This window comes from Panthera leo, chromosome A3, assembly GCF_018350215.1.
Source record: "Panthera leo isolate Ple1 chromosome A3, P.leo_Ple1_pat1.1, whole genome shotgun sequence".
Lineage (NCBI taxonomy): Eukaryota > Metazoa > Chordata > Mammalia > Carnivora > Felidae > Panthera > Panthera leo.
The window spans coordinates 22,297,152-22,312,956 of NC_056681.1; the positions used below are offsets into that span (position 1 = coordinate 22,297,152).

Here is a 15,805-nt window from a genome sequence, read left to right on the forward strand (position 1 = left end):
TCTCTCTCTCAAAATAAATAAATAAACATTTTTTTAAAATAAACTTTTCTTGATCCTTCTCTCCCCCCAGCTGCTACCTTCTCTCCGCTACCAGTGAGTTTCCAAGTCGGAAAAGCCAAAAGAGACTTTCCAGTGCTCACTCCCTCAGCACTGGACAGAACTGATCACTTCCTCATTCTGAAACATTCGCCTCCCTTCGCTTCCAGGATTCTCCAGCACTCTCCTGGCTCTCGTCCTACTTCTCACAGGGGCTCCTTACTTTCATCCTCTTCTACCTGACCTTTCAACGCTGGAGTTTTTCAACTCCTAGGCCCACTTCTCATCCATCCTCTCTCTCCCGAGGCAATCTCACTCATGCCCACTGCTTCATCCAGAACTTTTATGCAGATATTCTCAAGATTTTTACCCCCAACCCAGACTTCTCTCAATGGCCATTTACATGACTCAAAGGCATTTCAAACTCAACAGGTTTAAGACCAAATTCATGAACTTGCCTGCACAAACCTATGTTCCTGTCTTACAGAATAGCTCAACCATCTACCTGTGCAGCAAACGCTGGAAGTCCAGGTGTTAACTTTTTTTTTTTTTTTAAGTGTATTTATTTTGAGAGAAAGAGCACGCATGCATGCAGAGGAGGGACAGAGACAGAGAGAGGAAGAGAGGAAATCTCAAGCAGTCTCCATGCTGGCAGCACAGAGCTCATTGCAGGGCTCGATCCCACAAACCATGAGATCGTGACCTGAGCTGAAATCAAGAGTCAGATGCCCAAATGACTAAGCCACCCAGGCGTCCCCGGGTATTATCTTTTGCACCCCTTCTGCATTCAGTGTTGCCCCATATTCCCCTGCCAAAGTCTGTCTTCTATAGAACAGGAAAGAAACCTTTCCAAAATGAAAATGGATCGTGATACTTGCTGCTTAAAATCAACTGCTCTTTAGAGAAAAAGCAAAAATTTTCCTGTGGCTGCCAAGGCACTTAGACTTAGCTCCAGCCTTTCTCTCTGGCTGCACTCCTCTCTCTCCCACTGTCTGCTTAACATGCGGCCTCCAGTCTCTCAAATGTAACCTGCTCCCTGCCTGCACAGGTCCCTTGCACGTGCCATTCCTTCTGCCTGAAGTTCCCTCCCCTGTCCCCGTTAACTCTTCTTCTCCCTTTAGAATTCAGATCAGTCATACCTTCCTTCATTTAATAAACAGTTACTGAGTGCCTACCACATGCCAGCTGCTATTCTAGGAACTGGAGATGTACAACAAATAAAATGGACAAGGACTCCCTGCCCTCAAGGAGCTGTAATTTAGAGGGATACAGAGTGAGATTTAAGTTCAGAGATTTCCTTGGGAAAGCCTTCCCAGAGCAGGTCAAAGTCCCCTATTTATAAGTAGTATTTATCTCTTGGGGCACCTGGGTGGCTCAGTCAGTTGAGCGTTCAACTTCAGCTCAGGTCATAATCTCACAGTTCGTGAGTTTGAGCCCCATGTCAGGCTCTGTGCTGACAGCTCGGAGCCTGGAATCTGCTTTGGATTCCGTGTCTGCCTCTCTCTGCCCCTCCACCACTCGCGCGCTGTCTCTCTCTCTTGAAATAAATAGACGTTCAAAAAAGTTTTTTTCAATAAAAAATAAAAATAAACACTATATACCTTAAAAAATAAAAATAAACACTATATACCTCACCTTCGTAAAACTTACCGTTGTTACAAATATTCATGTATACATTTGCTTATATGACTAATGTCTATCTCCATTATTAGAGTATACATTCCAAGAGGGCAGAAGCTTTCTTTCACTGTTCAACACTGAATCCCCAGTGCCAAGCACATGGCACGAATTCACTAAATATCTGTTAAATGACTAAATGAATCGTGCAGCAGCCACTACAGATGGCAACCCCCCTGTACAAGGTTAGGGCTTATGGCGAGCTTTCTCAGCAGACAGCGTGAGTGAGCTTCTCCCTCTGCTGAACTCCACACACCACGTGGGCCTGGGACTTTCTACATGCTATGCATCCTTTTGTACTCAGCACCTGATCTCACTATCGTGGCACCTGTCCTTCACTAGGTAACGAGCTGTTATCTTTTCTGCACTTAGTATAATGCCTGGCACATAGCAAATGCTCCACAAATAATTACTGCCTGAAGGAATGTCTGTCTGCTATCCCTAGCAACCAGCTGAGTACCTGGCCCTCAACAAGCACTCAGTACTCGGTGAATGGTACAAACATCCTGTCCTTCATATGTACTTGCCACATAGCAGACACTGAGCTAAGCATTTTATTCCTTTTTTTTTTTTAATGTTTATTTTTGAGAGAGAGAGAGAGAGAGAGAGAGAGAGAGGAAGGGGCAGAGACAGTGAGACAGAGGATCCCAAGCAGAGAGCCTGATGCGGGGCTCAAACTCACGAACCAAGAAATCATGATGTGAGCCGAAGTCAGAACTCAACCAACTAAACCACCCAGGAGCCCCAAGCTAAGCGCTTTATACAAATCATCTCATTTAATCCCCATAACAACCCTATAAGATAGGTACCATTTTCGCCTTTTTACAGACAGGGAAAGTGTGTGATTGTCTGACAACCCGTAAACACTGCCTAATGTTTCCTGATTTTAGTCATTCAAACACTACATCGCAAGTTTTGCCATAATATATAACCTATTTACTTCATGTTTTCATTATAGTGAATACAAAACAACTCTCATTATTCTTAAATCTTAAAGAAGGCTAAGCAGTAACATCTATAAAACCACCATTCTCACGTGCTTATTATTTTTATTTATTTTTTTAAGTTTATTTATTTATTTTGAGGGAGAGAGAACGAGCAGGGAAAGGACAGAGAGAGGGGGGAACAGAGGATCTGAAGTAGGCTCTGTGCACATAGCAGAGAGCCCGATGCAGGGCTTGAACTCACAAACCATGAGATCATGACCTGAGCCAAAGTCAGACACTCAACGAATTGAGCCTCCCAGGTGACCCTCATGTGCGTATGGCTTTTAATTATACATATATAGAACCTGATTATTAAAATGAAATTGTTCACTCTTCCTAACACCTAAAACTAACTCTCATTCCACATTCTGTTGTTCCTACAACTGCCTTCTACTCATATTCTTATTAAACCCCATTCCTCTCAGTTTTGCTGGGAAAATCTCTTATGACAAAATAACCAAAATCTCCCCTAAGGATCTACCCGTGAAAGCAGCCGGTTCAATGCATCTAGCAGGGCTGAGGGCATTCTCTCTGCTCAGCTGAAAGCAACAACAATGGAGCAGGATGCACATCACCACATGGAAGTGGCAGTAAGGGACACTGTCCTCAGTGGATTTATTTAGTGCGCACATCTAAGAAGGCAATTTGCTAGCTTGAACCTTCCATACAACTCCCTTCCATTGCTTACGATGTGCACATCACACAGTCACCGCAGCACATTCCACAAGCGACTTGAAGAACAAAGTGTGATTAACCCATTTATTTTCTGGTTAACAGGCACATTTGAGAGCTTCCATTTCTAATAAGCTAACGTTTACAATTCATTCAACAACCATGTGTCGAACACCCTCTGTTGATTAGCCATCAAGCAATGGGGATGACAGTCGAGAAAAATGTCAATCGATGTCCATCACCCACTACTACTACATAATAGAGCTGAGAGCTAATACTTAGTACATACTCCATGCCATCACCATGTTAACTACCCTAACAGACTATGAGTGGTGAGTGGACTATTATTACCTCCATCTTACAGATGAGAAAACAGATTCTGAAAGGTTTGGTAAGCTGCACAGTTAACTCAGCTATGTAGTTCTGAAGTCAAGAACTTGAAGCCAAGCAGTCTGACTTTAGAGTCTGTGTTATAAACACAAAGCCATAGCTGGCCCAGTTATGCAATTACCCCATATCACACTGCACTGCAGCCATCCAGATGGCTTCAGTCTGCATCTTCAGCCCTGACCAACGTCCCCTCAAACTCTGGACATCATCAGAGAACACCTTTAGGAGTATGTGTTCAACCTAAATCCATGTGGAACCCCAAATCATGAGACAGATAAAAAGGCACTGCTCTAGCTAACACGAAAGTGGCTCATTCTTCCATGATCTCCCTGGACTGAATCCTACAGTTCCATACAAGCTTGAAAATGACCAGCAGAAACTGCTCTTCCTGCATTCAAATCCACCAAAATTTAATATTAACCTAATATTCCAATTTTGTCTCCTATATCTCACAATATAAAACCTCTATAGGGCAAGACTGCTTCACTCTGTGTCTCCCAATCTGCTCTGTCTCGTCCCCAGGCCCTCTACAGACTGCAGCCCTCTGTACATTGCAGTATCTGTGCCAGGCATTGTCTGAACTCCCCTGAACAAATTATAAATAGAAGCAAAACTTTTAAAATATTGACGATGATGATAATAATAATAATAACTACCACCTGAAGGGCCTTTTGTAGGCCAAACACTTACTAGGCTTAATAGGATTTCACTTTATCTTTATAATGATCCAGTGAGGAAGGGATCATAACTCCCATTTTACAGAGAGGTGGAGCCAGAATCAAAAACTTGGGCTAACTAGCACCGATGCCTACACTCGTTCTTTTGAGCAAAACTAATTTTACTAGGAAGTACATTCACCTTGAGGGTTTATAACAGTATGATCACAAGGAAAAATTGCTTCCTTAATACAGTCATATGTTAAGGAAGGAAATACTGGGCAGGAAACAAGAGCTAGCTGTCAGGAAGAAACCTGAATGAGTGTGGACCTCATACAGCAGGATTAACAAACTTTCTGTTTGTAAAGGACCAGAGAATAAATATTTTAGGCTTTTCAGGCCAGACGGTCTCTTTAGTAACTACTCAACTCTACTGCTAAAGTGCAAAAGCCGCTACAAGAGTGGGCATGGCTATGTTTCAATAAAGCTTTATTTACAAAAGCAGGCTTCAAGCTGGATTTGACTCTGGGGGCCATAGTCTGTCAACACTTCTGCCATACAGTATTCAGATGATGGCTGGCAGACATCGGGCAAATTACCTAACCTTTCTGAGCTTCCATTTCCTCCTCTATTACAGGATACTATTTTTGACCACAATTAACTCAAGCTAATATATCCAATGTACCCAGCACACAGGAGGCATTCAATAAATCAACAGCAGTTACTGATTTTAGTGTGGGGCAGGAAATGTAAAAGTAAGCCTAAGACATCACAAACTCTCCTACTAGATCACATAAAAACAAGCAAAAAATGCACATAGAACGGCATTTTGGCCTACTGGCTAAAAGGCGACATTTTGAGCATCAGAAAGAATAACAACTGTTATTGTAGGTCAACTATACTTCAAAAAAGAAAAAAGAAAAAAGAAAAAAAAGAATAACAACTGCCATGGATTGCAAAACATTAACCGGGACTACCAGTTCTGGCCATGGCAGAATTAAAGGCATTGAAGTTACCTCCTGCCGTCAATAACGATAAAACTAAAAAAATATACGAAGTTGAGACACTGGACAACAGACAGTACAAGGCTGTGATGCTTAAAAGAAAGTAAATAGTACGAAAACGATAGCACAAATGACAGGATTTTAAATAGAAATATCTCGTTATATGGTTCTTTTGTTATTCGTGACATAGCAAAATAGTAATCCAAAGTATATTGATGAAGTTCAAACGCACATTACAATCTCTAGAGCAAATACTAAAATAATAAGTAGAGCTAAAAAGCCAACAGAAGAGATAAAATGGAATAATCAAAAATTAATTCAATCCAGGGCACCTGGGTGGCTCAGTCGGTAAAGCATCCAACTCTTAGTTTTGGCTCAGGTCATGATTTTACGGTTCGTGCATTCGAGCCCTGCATCGGACTCCATGTTGACGGTGCAGAGACTGCTTAGGATTCTCTTTCTCTCCCTCTCTCTGCCCTTCCCATGCTCTCTCTCTTTCAAAATAAATAAATAAACTTAAATTATAAAAAATTATTCAATCTAAGACAGGAAGGAAGGAGGAAAAAAACAGCTAATCAAAAAACAAGATGGTAGGCTTAAACTAAACAATATAGTTACATTACATATAAATAGACTAAACTCCCAATTAAAAGATATTGTCAGATGAGATTTTACAAAACCAAGTCCCTACTAGATACTGTTTACAGAGAGAGGGTAATCTGACAACACCTGAATCCACTGATCCAACTTTATCATAACTAAAACAACCAGATATTACACACCCATTGATAGGAAGTACACATAGGAAGTACCTATGAAATGTTTTTGCCAAGAAAATTGACCTGAATACAAGTAAGCCTCAAGAGCTAACCATCAGTTTACAGGAATACAAGAGATAAGGAGGTATGTTCAAAAACTGTATGAAGATGCTATCAACCAAAGGCAGAATGTGGAAACTTCTCCAGGATGAGTTGATCTGGCTTGTTCTACAAGTAAAAGGTACTGGGGGAGGGGAAAATGGAAACGGTTATTAGATGAAAAAGGCCTTTAAAAGCAAAGTTTTCTCCAACTGGTAGCAGAAGAGGTCAGAGAGATTTGAAGAGTAAGACCTCAACATGACATTACTGACTTAAATGGGGAGGGGACAACATGAGAAGTAATGTGGGTCGCCTTGAGGAACAGAGAGCAGCCCTTGGCTGACAGCCCACAAGAAAATGGGGATCTTAGACTTAAGACTGCACAGAACTGCATGCATTCTGTCAATCACCTGAAGAAAACTGAAGCACATTCTTCCCCAGAGCCTCCAGATAAGAGCCCAGCCTTGGCCAACACCTTTACTTTGACCTTCTGTGACACTAAGTAGAGAGCACATACAAACCTGCCTGGACTTCTCACTACAGAATTATCAGCTAATAGATGAATACTGTTTTAAATAACTAAATTTGCAGTCATTTGTTATACAGCCACAGAAAACTAATAACACAAGGCTTATATGAGAAACCTGGCCTTAACCCCTTTACCCTAGCTATCCATGCTACTGTAATAAATAAAATGTAAATTCACTTAAGACTGTTCCTAAAACCAGGTAAAGTTTTAGTCATGATGCATTTTCCTCATCAAAGGTCCAAAAAAACAAAAAATCAAAACAGCCTGATACAGTGTCAGTGTTTAATAAATATGAATGCTCTCATCTTGAATTCCTTTATTATTTATGAGTCACACGTACAGGGCACTTAAGAAGTCCATGTGGTATTTGTACAGTCTCACTCAGAACTATAGCAACAGTTTCTAGAGGTAAAATGTCAAGTTTAAAGTAAAATGTCAAGTTTCTAAGACTCACTCTTCTTTATATTCTACTATAACACCTGGCATGGTCCTAAACATACATTAGGCATTAAGAAAAAAAAAAAAAGATCTGGCAGGTGGAAATAAGTATTTTTTACATTGGATTTGCCTTGGTCTTCCTCAAATGAGCAAGCGTTAGTTCTGAAGTACACAAAAGGAACACAGTCAAGGGATGAGGCCGAGACCAAAGTAGCCTTACCTTTACATCTGGCACCTGGGCACCAAGGCTGCTGAGTCCCACGATGGAGTAGAAAGCAGTTTCCAAACTTGTGAAGGGGCGGTCCAGTGAGGCTTTCAGTCTCTCCACATCTGGCTTGGTGAGGTAGTGAGTGGGCGTCAGAGCCTGGGTGCTGGCTATGATTGTCAGAGCCAACAGGAAGACAGTGCTTGAACCTTGGGGGGAAAGGACTATTAAATACACTCCACAAACGATTCCAAAGTTCTATGTACAGTTCCAATGATGGCGTACACCAAGGTCTGGGAACCAAATCATAAGAGGAAGTGGGAGGGGACTGGGAGGTTTGAACTGGAAAGAAGTCCTAGGGAAGTGGTGGGTACTGTCTCCTTCATCCATCTGAAGGGCAGTCCTCCTGGCAGCCTCTGTGAGCTGAAGCACAGAACCCATCATGCCACTCCATTTCAAGCACGTTTGTAACTCCTATGCCGCTAGGACAGGCCCAATCCTGACCCCTCACCACGGCCTTGCCTGCCTCTCACAGGATCTCTTCCCTCACTCTTCCATCTGTGGCTCTCTGGCTCCCTCTGTTCTTCTAATGAGTCATGTTCTTCCCTACCCAGCACTTTTTCATGCTTTCCCTTACTTCAACTTTGCTTAATTTTTACTCTCAGATTTCAGTTCAAGTATCTCTTCCTTAAAAAGCCTCCCAACAGCCCTCAGTACTTGGGTTAGGTCCCCCGTACTATAGTGACTTATACAGTCACACTACAAAGTACTATAAAGAATGTGACCTCTGAGGCCAGGTTTAAATTCTAGCTCTGCCACTTATTAGCAGCGTGGCTGTGGCAGTTACAAGGTGGCCAACCCTTGCCTTAGTTTCCTCAAGTGTAAAGTGGGGAGTAACAGTACCTACCTTAGGGGTGTAATGAGGATTACATGAGTTAACATAGAAAGATCTTAGAGTAGTGACTGTTACAGCAAGAACTACGTAAATGTTAGCTACCTCTATTAGCACCGCTATTGTTGCCAGATCAATGCACAGCAACCGGTACTTCTTCCATGTTGTCTTTTTCACAACCATAAGTAATAGTGTAATGTCTGATTCCTCTGCTAAACTGTAAGCTCCAGGATACAGTTTCTCCGATACATCCCCGTATTTCCAAGTATTACACATCACTTGGCATAGTACTAAATTCGTATTTGCTAAATACACGGAAAGAAAAGTTAATCCTTGTCTATTATGCTCCAGGAGACAGGAAGCAGTTAGGAATGGTACATTCTATGGGCTGTTTCCTGAATTGTCTGCCACCCGATTGTACAATATCCATCCTTCACCACCACCACCTTATCCATACTTTTCATGGTTTCAGTTACCCATGTTCAAACACGGTCCAGGACTGTCAGGTCAACAGTAGCCTAACGTTACATCACAATGCCTGTGTCATTCACCTCACTTCATCTCATCATGCAGGCATTTTATCATGTAGTTATCTATATCAAGAAGGGTGAGTACAGGACAAGATATTTTGAAAGAGAGGGAAGACCACATTCACATAGCCTTTAGTACAGTGTATTGTTGTAACTGTTCTTTTACTATTAGTTATTGTTGTTAATCTCGCACTGTGCCTGATCTATAAATTAAACTTTACCATAGGTATGCATGTATAGAAAAAAACACATATGTATAGGGTTCAGTTTTAGGCCCCACTGGGGTTCTTGGAAAGTATGCCCTGCAGATACGGGAGCACTACTATAATCATGAGGCTAATAGAAATGGTCCTAAACCTCTGCCTATAGTGTCAAATTTACTTTGAACTATAATCCCTTAAGAAAGGCATTATCAGGGAGAGCCTGGCTGGCTCAACTGGTAGAGCATGTGACACTTGATCTCGAGGTTGTTGAGTTCAATGCCCACATTGGGCATACAGATTACTTTTTTTAAAAAGCATGATTATATCTATTTTACAAATAAGAAAATTCAGAGTGAGAGTAGCCTGCAGCCGATCTTGCACTCAAACTCAAATCTAACTAAAGAGGTTAGATAACTATTTTTTGGAGTATATTATAGAAATGATGCCTACATTAGTGCTACTCAGAATCGTTCTTCTATGAATGCTAGTTCTGTTTAAATCCTTGTATATGTGTTAAATAATCTAAAAAATGTGAAAGTTCTTTTTAAAGCACTAGAAAGAGAGGTGCCTGGGAGACTTAGTCATATGAGCATCCAACTCAATGTTGGCTGAGGTCATGACCTCATGTTTTGTGAGATCAAGGCCCACATGGAGCCCTACATTTTGGGACTCTTTCCTTCTCTCTCTGCCCCTCCCCTGCTCACGTTTCCTCTTTCTCCCTCTCAAAATAAAAAAATAGACAGTTTAAGAAAACACTAGAAGGGGTGCCTGGCTGGCTCAGTCAGTTAAGCGTCCGACTTTGGATCAGATCATGATCTCGCCATTAGTAGCTTCGAGCCCCGTGTTGGGTTCTGTCCTGACAGCTCAGAGCCTGGAGCCTGCTTGGGATTGTGTCTCCCTCTCTCTCTGCCTTCCCCTGTTCACTCTCTGTCTCTCTCTCTCTCTCAAAAATAAACATTAAAAAAAAATGTTTTTAAAAACACTAGAAATCTATAATGCATTCATTAATAAAACATTTATTGGATGCCTACCAAGCACTATTTTTGGTATTAAAGCAGGAAACAAAAAACAAAACAAGACCTCACGGAGTCTACATTCTAGGGTGAAAAGAAAGATATCACACAATTAAGAAACATTACTTATCACGTTAGGTGACAATCATTATGGAGAATAAAAAAGCACAGAAGAGATAACTGAGAAGAACTACAATTTTTAATATGAGAGTCTATGAAGGTCTAAGAAATAAAACTACTGTGTATAGACCTGAAGGAAAAGAAGGAGCAAGTCACAAAGACATTTTTGGGGAAACTATCCCAAGAAGAAAAGCAAGTGCAAAGACCCTGAATCAGCAGTATATATAGTATTCTTGGATATTAGCAAAGAGGAAAGTATAGCTAGAGTGGCATAAGCAAAAGATGAAAAGTATGGAAGCGGTGATAAAGGCAGCAGAGGTTAAATCTGAAGGGCCTTTAACATCTTTGTAGGGCCTCTGGCTTTTAATGAGTGAGATGGGAGCCACTAGAGAGTTTTGAGGAGTGATTTGATTTACATTTTAACAGGATCATTGACACAATTGTCAGGATTTAATGGGATCTTGACACAATTGTCAAGAATAAACAAAACTGTGTTGAGACTATGCAGGAGAAAGGACCTAAAAAGGATCACCAGTTAGTAATAACCCAAGTAAAAAGATAATGGTGGTCACAGCCAGGGTGACAGTAGTAGAGGTGAGAAGCAGTCAGAGTCTGGGTAGAATTCAAGGTCAAAGCCAGAACTTTTAAAGGATAGAAAAATGCAAGAAAAATCGGAATCTCCAGTGCTTTGTATACATGCATGTACTCAATATATTAAGATCCAGTAAATGACTATGAAAACATGTGTGGGATATGCCCATACTATATGCTAAGTACTTGGCATGCACTGAGTCATTAAATCTTCACAACATGCAAATGAGTGTGGTTTACAGACCAAGAAATTGAGACTCAGAAGGAGTTACCTGCCCTAAAAAACAAATGAGAATCAAACTGCAGGCATTTTGAATCCAAAGTTTGTTTTTAACCACTCTATCACCCTCAACTTTTCAAACACTGGAACAATGACCCAGTATCTTATTCACTGTTATCGTGGGCAAGTTACTTCTCTTCTTTGAAATTCTGCCTTCCTATCTGTCAAATGTAAATAATAGTACACATGCCCCACGCCGCCGCGGTGAGACTACATGAGGATTCCATTCCGCACAGTGCTCACTCAATAACTAGCAATGCAGTTAACTTTATTGATGCTTGCTTAGTGCCATATACTATTTTAAACTACGCAAGGGAATCAGCTTATTTTGATACAGCAATTTATGCAGCGGATAATGTGACTGATCTAGTTTACAGATCAGAAACTGAGGTGCGGAGAGGTTAAGGAACTTGCGCTGGAACACAAAACGAACACTTGGCAGGCTACAAGCATGCACCAGGAGAATCTAACTTCAGAATGTATACCCTAAGTTCTCAGGTGAGTGATTTCCTTCCTCCTTTTTACTAAAAAGGAAACCACGGTCCAAAGAAGAACGATTTGGCCGAAAGCTTCCACTCAGGCACCCCCCGCCGGCCCGGGAGCCGCCGCGAGTCAAATGAATGAGTGAAGCCAGACCTAGGGTTAACCGCGGCCCCCGGTTGGGCCTCGGGGGCACCCGTAGCTCCACGCCGCACTCGCACCCACCCCACCTCCGCTTGCCTGCAGTCCCACCAGCTAGACAGCCCTCCGTCACACACTCGACCCCAAAAAGAGCCCAAGCACATGCCCCTTCCCCACAGGGGAAGAGGCTCCCGCCTGGCCGGCTCCCGAGTGGCGAGCACTAGCCTCCCGCGGGATACGGCCCACTCGCCCAGGCGTTCCGGCCGCGGGGCCCCGTTGCAGAGCCATGCACAACGCCTCACCCGGCGACGCCATTTCTCCGAGCAGGTCCCACCAGGGCCCGAGCCGCAGGCTGACTTCCGCTCGGGAAAGTGGCGCCAAGAGCGCGCCGGAGGGGACGCCAGGGACTCGCGGCGGTCTGCGCGTGCTGGGATGGGATCTAGACACAGGTCAGTCCCTGCCGTCCCGCTGGGTCGGGCCAGTCCCAGCAGCTGGGGCCTGAATTCCAGTCCCCACGCGCAAAGGGCGCCGCGGTCCTTCTGTATAGGCCCGCCTCCCCCCCGCAACCTGGCCCATTTGGAACCGGCCGCCTCGCAACGGTCTTGATCCGGGCGCTACCGGTACGCGGTTGGATGAGGCTGTGGGGAGGGCCCGAAACGGGGCCTCCTCTGATTGGCCAATCGCGTTGATTGGCCGATCGCGCCGTCACTCAGTCTTCTCTCTGCAGCCCGGCCAATTTTAAAGGAATGGGTAGGGTCCCTTGAGGAGGGGCAGGTAATATTCGAGGGCTTAGGTTTTCTTTTTCTTTTCCTTTTAATTTTTTTTTTTCCTTTAAGGAATTATGGCAGTTTCCTCCAAAGACTGTTTCGCTCGTTAGTAACTGACCTATAGGTGACGTTTAGTACCCCTCAAAATAACTCTGAGCATATTAGCCCAATTTTACAGAAGTAACAGGGTCAAAAATAGAAGTGACTCCTGAGACAAAAGCAGCTTGTTTGTTTTAAGATAAGAAGAATCCCGTAATAATAATAAAAAAAATGAAAGTGTCTTATCTAAGAACTCAATAATAACTAATTGTAATAATTGAGCGTTTACAAGATAGCCCGAGTGTAGTAAGCATTCTCCGTACTTTATTTACTCCTTATCACCATTCTGTGAGGTTTGTACTGTTATTCCCATTTTCTAGAGAAAGGAACTAAAGATTTGAACCCAGACATTCTGACTCCATAATCTGTGCTTTTAACTGTTAAGAACATCTAAAAGCTGCACAATATGGTAAATATTAGTGTCCCCAATGTCATTACCCCAAATAGGGAAGAGTGAGGTCTTTCTGTCTGCTACTGTGCTATTAAATAAAATAGATACTTACATACTAGTTATACGTGAATATCTGAATTTGACTTTAAATTAATTAAAATTAAAAGTTCCTTAGTTGTGCTAGTCACATTTCAAGTGCTCAGTAGCCACATGTGGCCACTGGATATCATTTTGGACAGCACAGAATTATAGAAATTTCCAATATCACAGAAATTTCTAATGGATGGTGCTGATAGAGAATATATATATATATATATATATATATATATATATATATATAACTCTTACTGGAGCACCTGAGTGGCTCAGTCGGTAAGCCTCTGACTTTTGATTTATATTCAGGTCTTGATCTCGTGGTTGGTGAGATCGAGCCCTGTGTGGGGCTCTAAGCTAACAGTGCAGAGCTTGCTTGGAATTCTTTCTCTCCTTCTCTCTCTGTCCCTCCCCTGCTCAGGCTTTCTCCCTCTCTCTCAAAATAAATAAATAAATACTAAAAAAATCTTCCAACTCAATAATAAGACAACCAGTGTTGTGCTGGAACCATCTCATACTGACTTGCGAGACTCACTTATTAAATTTAGCAAGAAATGGGGCGCCTGGGTGGCTCAGTCGGTTGAGCGTCCGACTTCAGCTCAGGTCACGATCTCACGGTTCGTGAGTTCGAGCCCCGCGTCAGGCTCTGGGCTGATGGCTCAGAGCCTGGAGCCTGTTTCCGATTCTGTGTCTCCCTCTCTCTCTGCCCCTCCCCCATTCATGCTCTGTCTCTCTCTGTCTCAAAAATAAATAAACATTAAAAAAAATTTTTTTAATTTAGCAAGAAGTGTTCAAATTGGTTGTTAAATACAGCTACTTAGAAAAATTAAATTATACAAACTTAACAATGAAATAAAGTCTATTGAAAACCGAACTCATCATTTCGTTATTATTTTACTACATTTTACCATTGTGTATGCTTTTATGGTTGTTTATATCTATTGCAATCATGGTAAAGGCACATTTGCTTTACCAGATAATGCCAAATTATTTCCAAAATGGTTGTACCAATATACACTACCAACTCTGATTTATAGGAGTTCTGTGCTCCACATCTTTTTTTTTTTTAATGTTTATTCATTTTGAGAGAGAGAGCAAGAAAGAGAGGGAGAGAATCCCAAGCAGGTTCTGTGCAATCAGCACAGAGCCCGACGTGGGGCTTGATCTCACAAACCATGAGATCATGACCTGAACTAAAGTCAAGATCTGGACACTTAGCCAACTGAGCCACTCAGGTGCCCCCCCCCCCCCGCCCCGTTCCACATCTTTGTCAACATCTTATATTCATGCCAATGTAAAAAAAAAAATTCAGGCAACATAAAAGTTTAAATACCATAAGTTTTCCTACACGTATCCCAACATTTGTGTGTGTGTGTGTGTGTGTGTCTGTCCATATGTACACACACAGTTTACACACATTGCTCGACAACTTGCCTTTTCATTCATTACTATATGCTAAACATTGAGAAAATAGAGATCTATTCAGTCACTCAGTTTTTATTGAACATTATCTTGTGCCTGGCAGTATTCTAGTCTCTTAGAATACATTCGTGAACAAAGCAGCCAAAGATCCTTGGCTTCATGGAACTTACATTTTTTGCAGGAGGAGATGATAAACAATATCATAAGTAAGTGAATGATACATTAAAAGGTATTGCATGCTATAGAAACAAAAAGTAGGAAAGGGTAAGGGAGATAGGGAAGGGGAAATTGTTCTACCTCAGTTTCTTTTAACAGCAGCATGGTATTTCTTACCTATCCATTCATGCCCCATGAGGCTGACAATGTGCTAGGTGCTGGGAATACAGCCATGACTGTGTAGAGAAGGTTTCTTTCCTCATGGAGCTTACAGTCTGATGGGAGACAGTCAACAAACAAACACAAATGAACTTGATAGTTGTAGGTAATGGTTAAATACTATGAAAAAAAAATTAGAAAACAGCTGTGGGACTGCGTGGGGAGAGGCTACTTCACTTAGACTGGTGACCAGTAAATGCTTCTCTGAGAAGGTGACATTTAAGCTTTCACCTGAGTGATGACATGGAAGCAGTCCTAAAATACTAACCTTTCTAATCCCCTCTTCATTCCTAGGATCTGTAGTCGGGAAGAAATAGTGATCCCCTGTGCTTCTGACAATGATTCAGGAAGTGTGGATTTGCAGCTGAGCAATTTAGAGGATGTTAAAAAAGATGCAAGTAGCCTTGAACTTACAGGTGAAAGGAGGAAAGGATTTTTATTTATTTATTTATTTATTTATTTATTTATTTATTTATGTATTTTATTTTATTTTATTTTTGGCAGGGACTTTTCAAGTCACATTGCTGGATAAGAGCCCTCAACTAGACTTTGACAATGAATTTGGTCCCTGCATTTAAGAGCTTGGAATATGGTTGGCAAAATGAGATAAAATATATTTGTGTAGACATATAGGAAACTGTGACAGGCAATCCTGCAGACTTGCACAGAGTCTAGGTGCTGGAAGGATTCTGATAAGAGAAAGATGGTTGTAGGTGGAAACTTGATGGCGCTACAGAATATCTATCTTTTATTCTACAAACATTCATTGAGTACCAGTGGCTGAGTATACAGTAATGAACGAGATTGACATGTTCCCTGTCCTCAAAGAATTTGCTGGAAAGGACCAAAAAAAGTAAACATATCAAATAAAGTATGAGCTGTAGTTCATACTCTAGAAGAATTATACAAAGGGCTGAGACAAAAAGTAAGGGAGATGGGAACCGATTTTAAGCCATGG

At 41.8% G+C, this 15,805-nt stretch overlaps 2 protein-coding genes across 11 annotated transcripts in view; one reads left to right on the plus strand and one right to left on the minus strand.

The window, feature by feature from the left end:
• Nucleotides 1-12,083, minus strand: part of RPN2 (ribophorin II) — a 59,240-nt gene extending 47,157 nt beyond the window's left edge. For both annotated transcript variants that reach the window (XM_042931022.1, XM_042931021.1), the window contains exons 1-2: nt 12,003-12,083; nt 7,466-7,659 (exon numbers count right to left, since the gene is read on the minus strand). In XM_042931022.1, coding sequence (XP_042786956.1) covers nt 7,466-7,659; nt 12,003-12,015 — 207 coding nt within the window. In that variant the 5' untranslated portion in view covers nt 12,016-12,083. The remainder of the gene's footprint in view (nt 1-7,465; nt 7,660-12,002) is intronic.
• The window catches only part of MROH8 (maestro heat like repeat family member 8), a 58,548-nt gene continuing 54,431 nt past the window's right edge, over nt 11,689-15,805 (plus strand). For 8 of the 9 annotated variants that reach the window (XR_006200461.1, XR_006200460.1, XM_042931017.1 and 5 more), the window contains exons 1-2: nt 11,689-12,149; nt 15,142-15,263. Coding sequence is in view for 7 of the 9 variants with exons in the window: in XM_042931017.1 (XP_042786951.1) it covers nt 11,863-12,149; nt 15,142-15,263 (409 nt within the window). In the remaining 2 variants the exon portion in view is untranslated. Of the gene's footprint in view, nt 12,150-14,590; nt 14,679-15,141; nt 15,264-15,805 lie in introns of those variants that run through there. The other variant, XM_042931018.1, reaches the window with a different exon arrangement.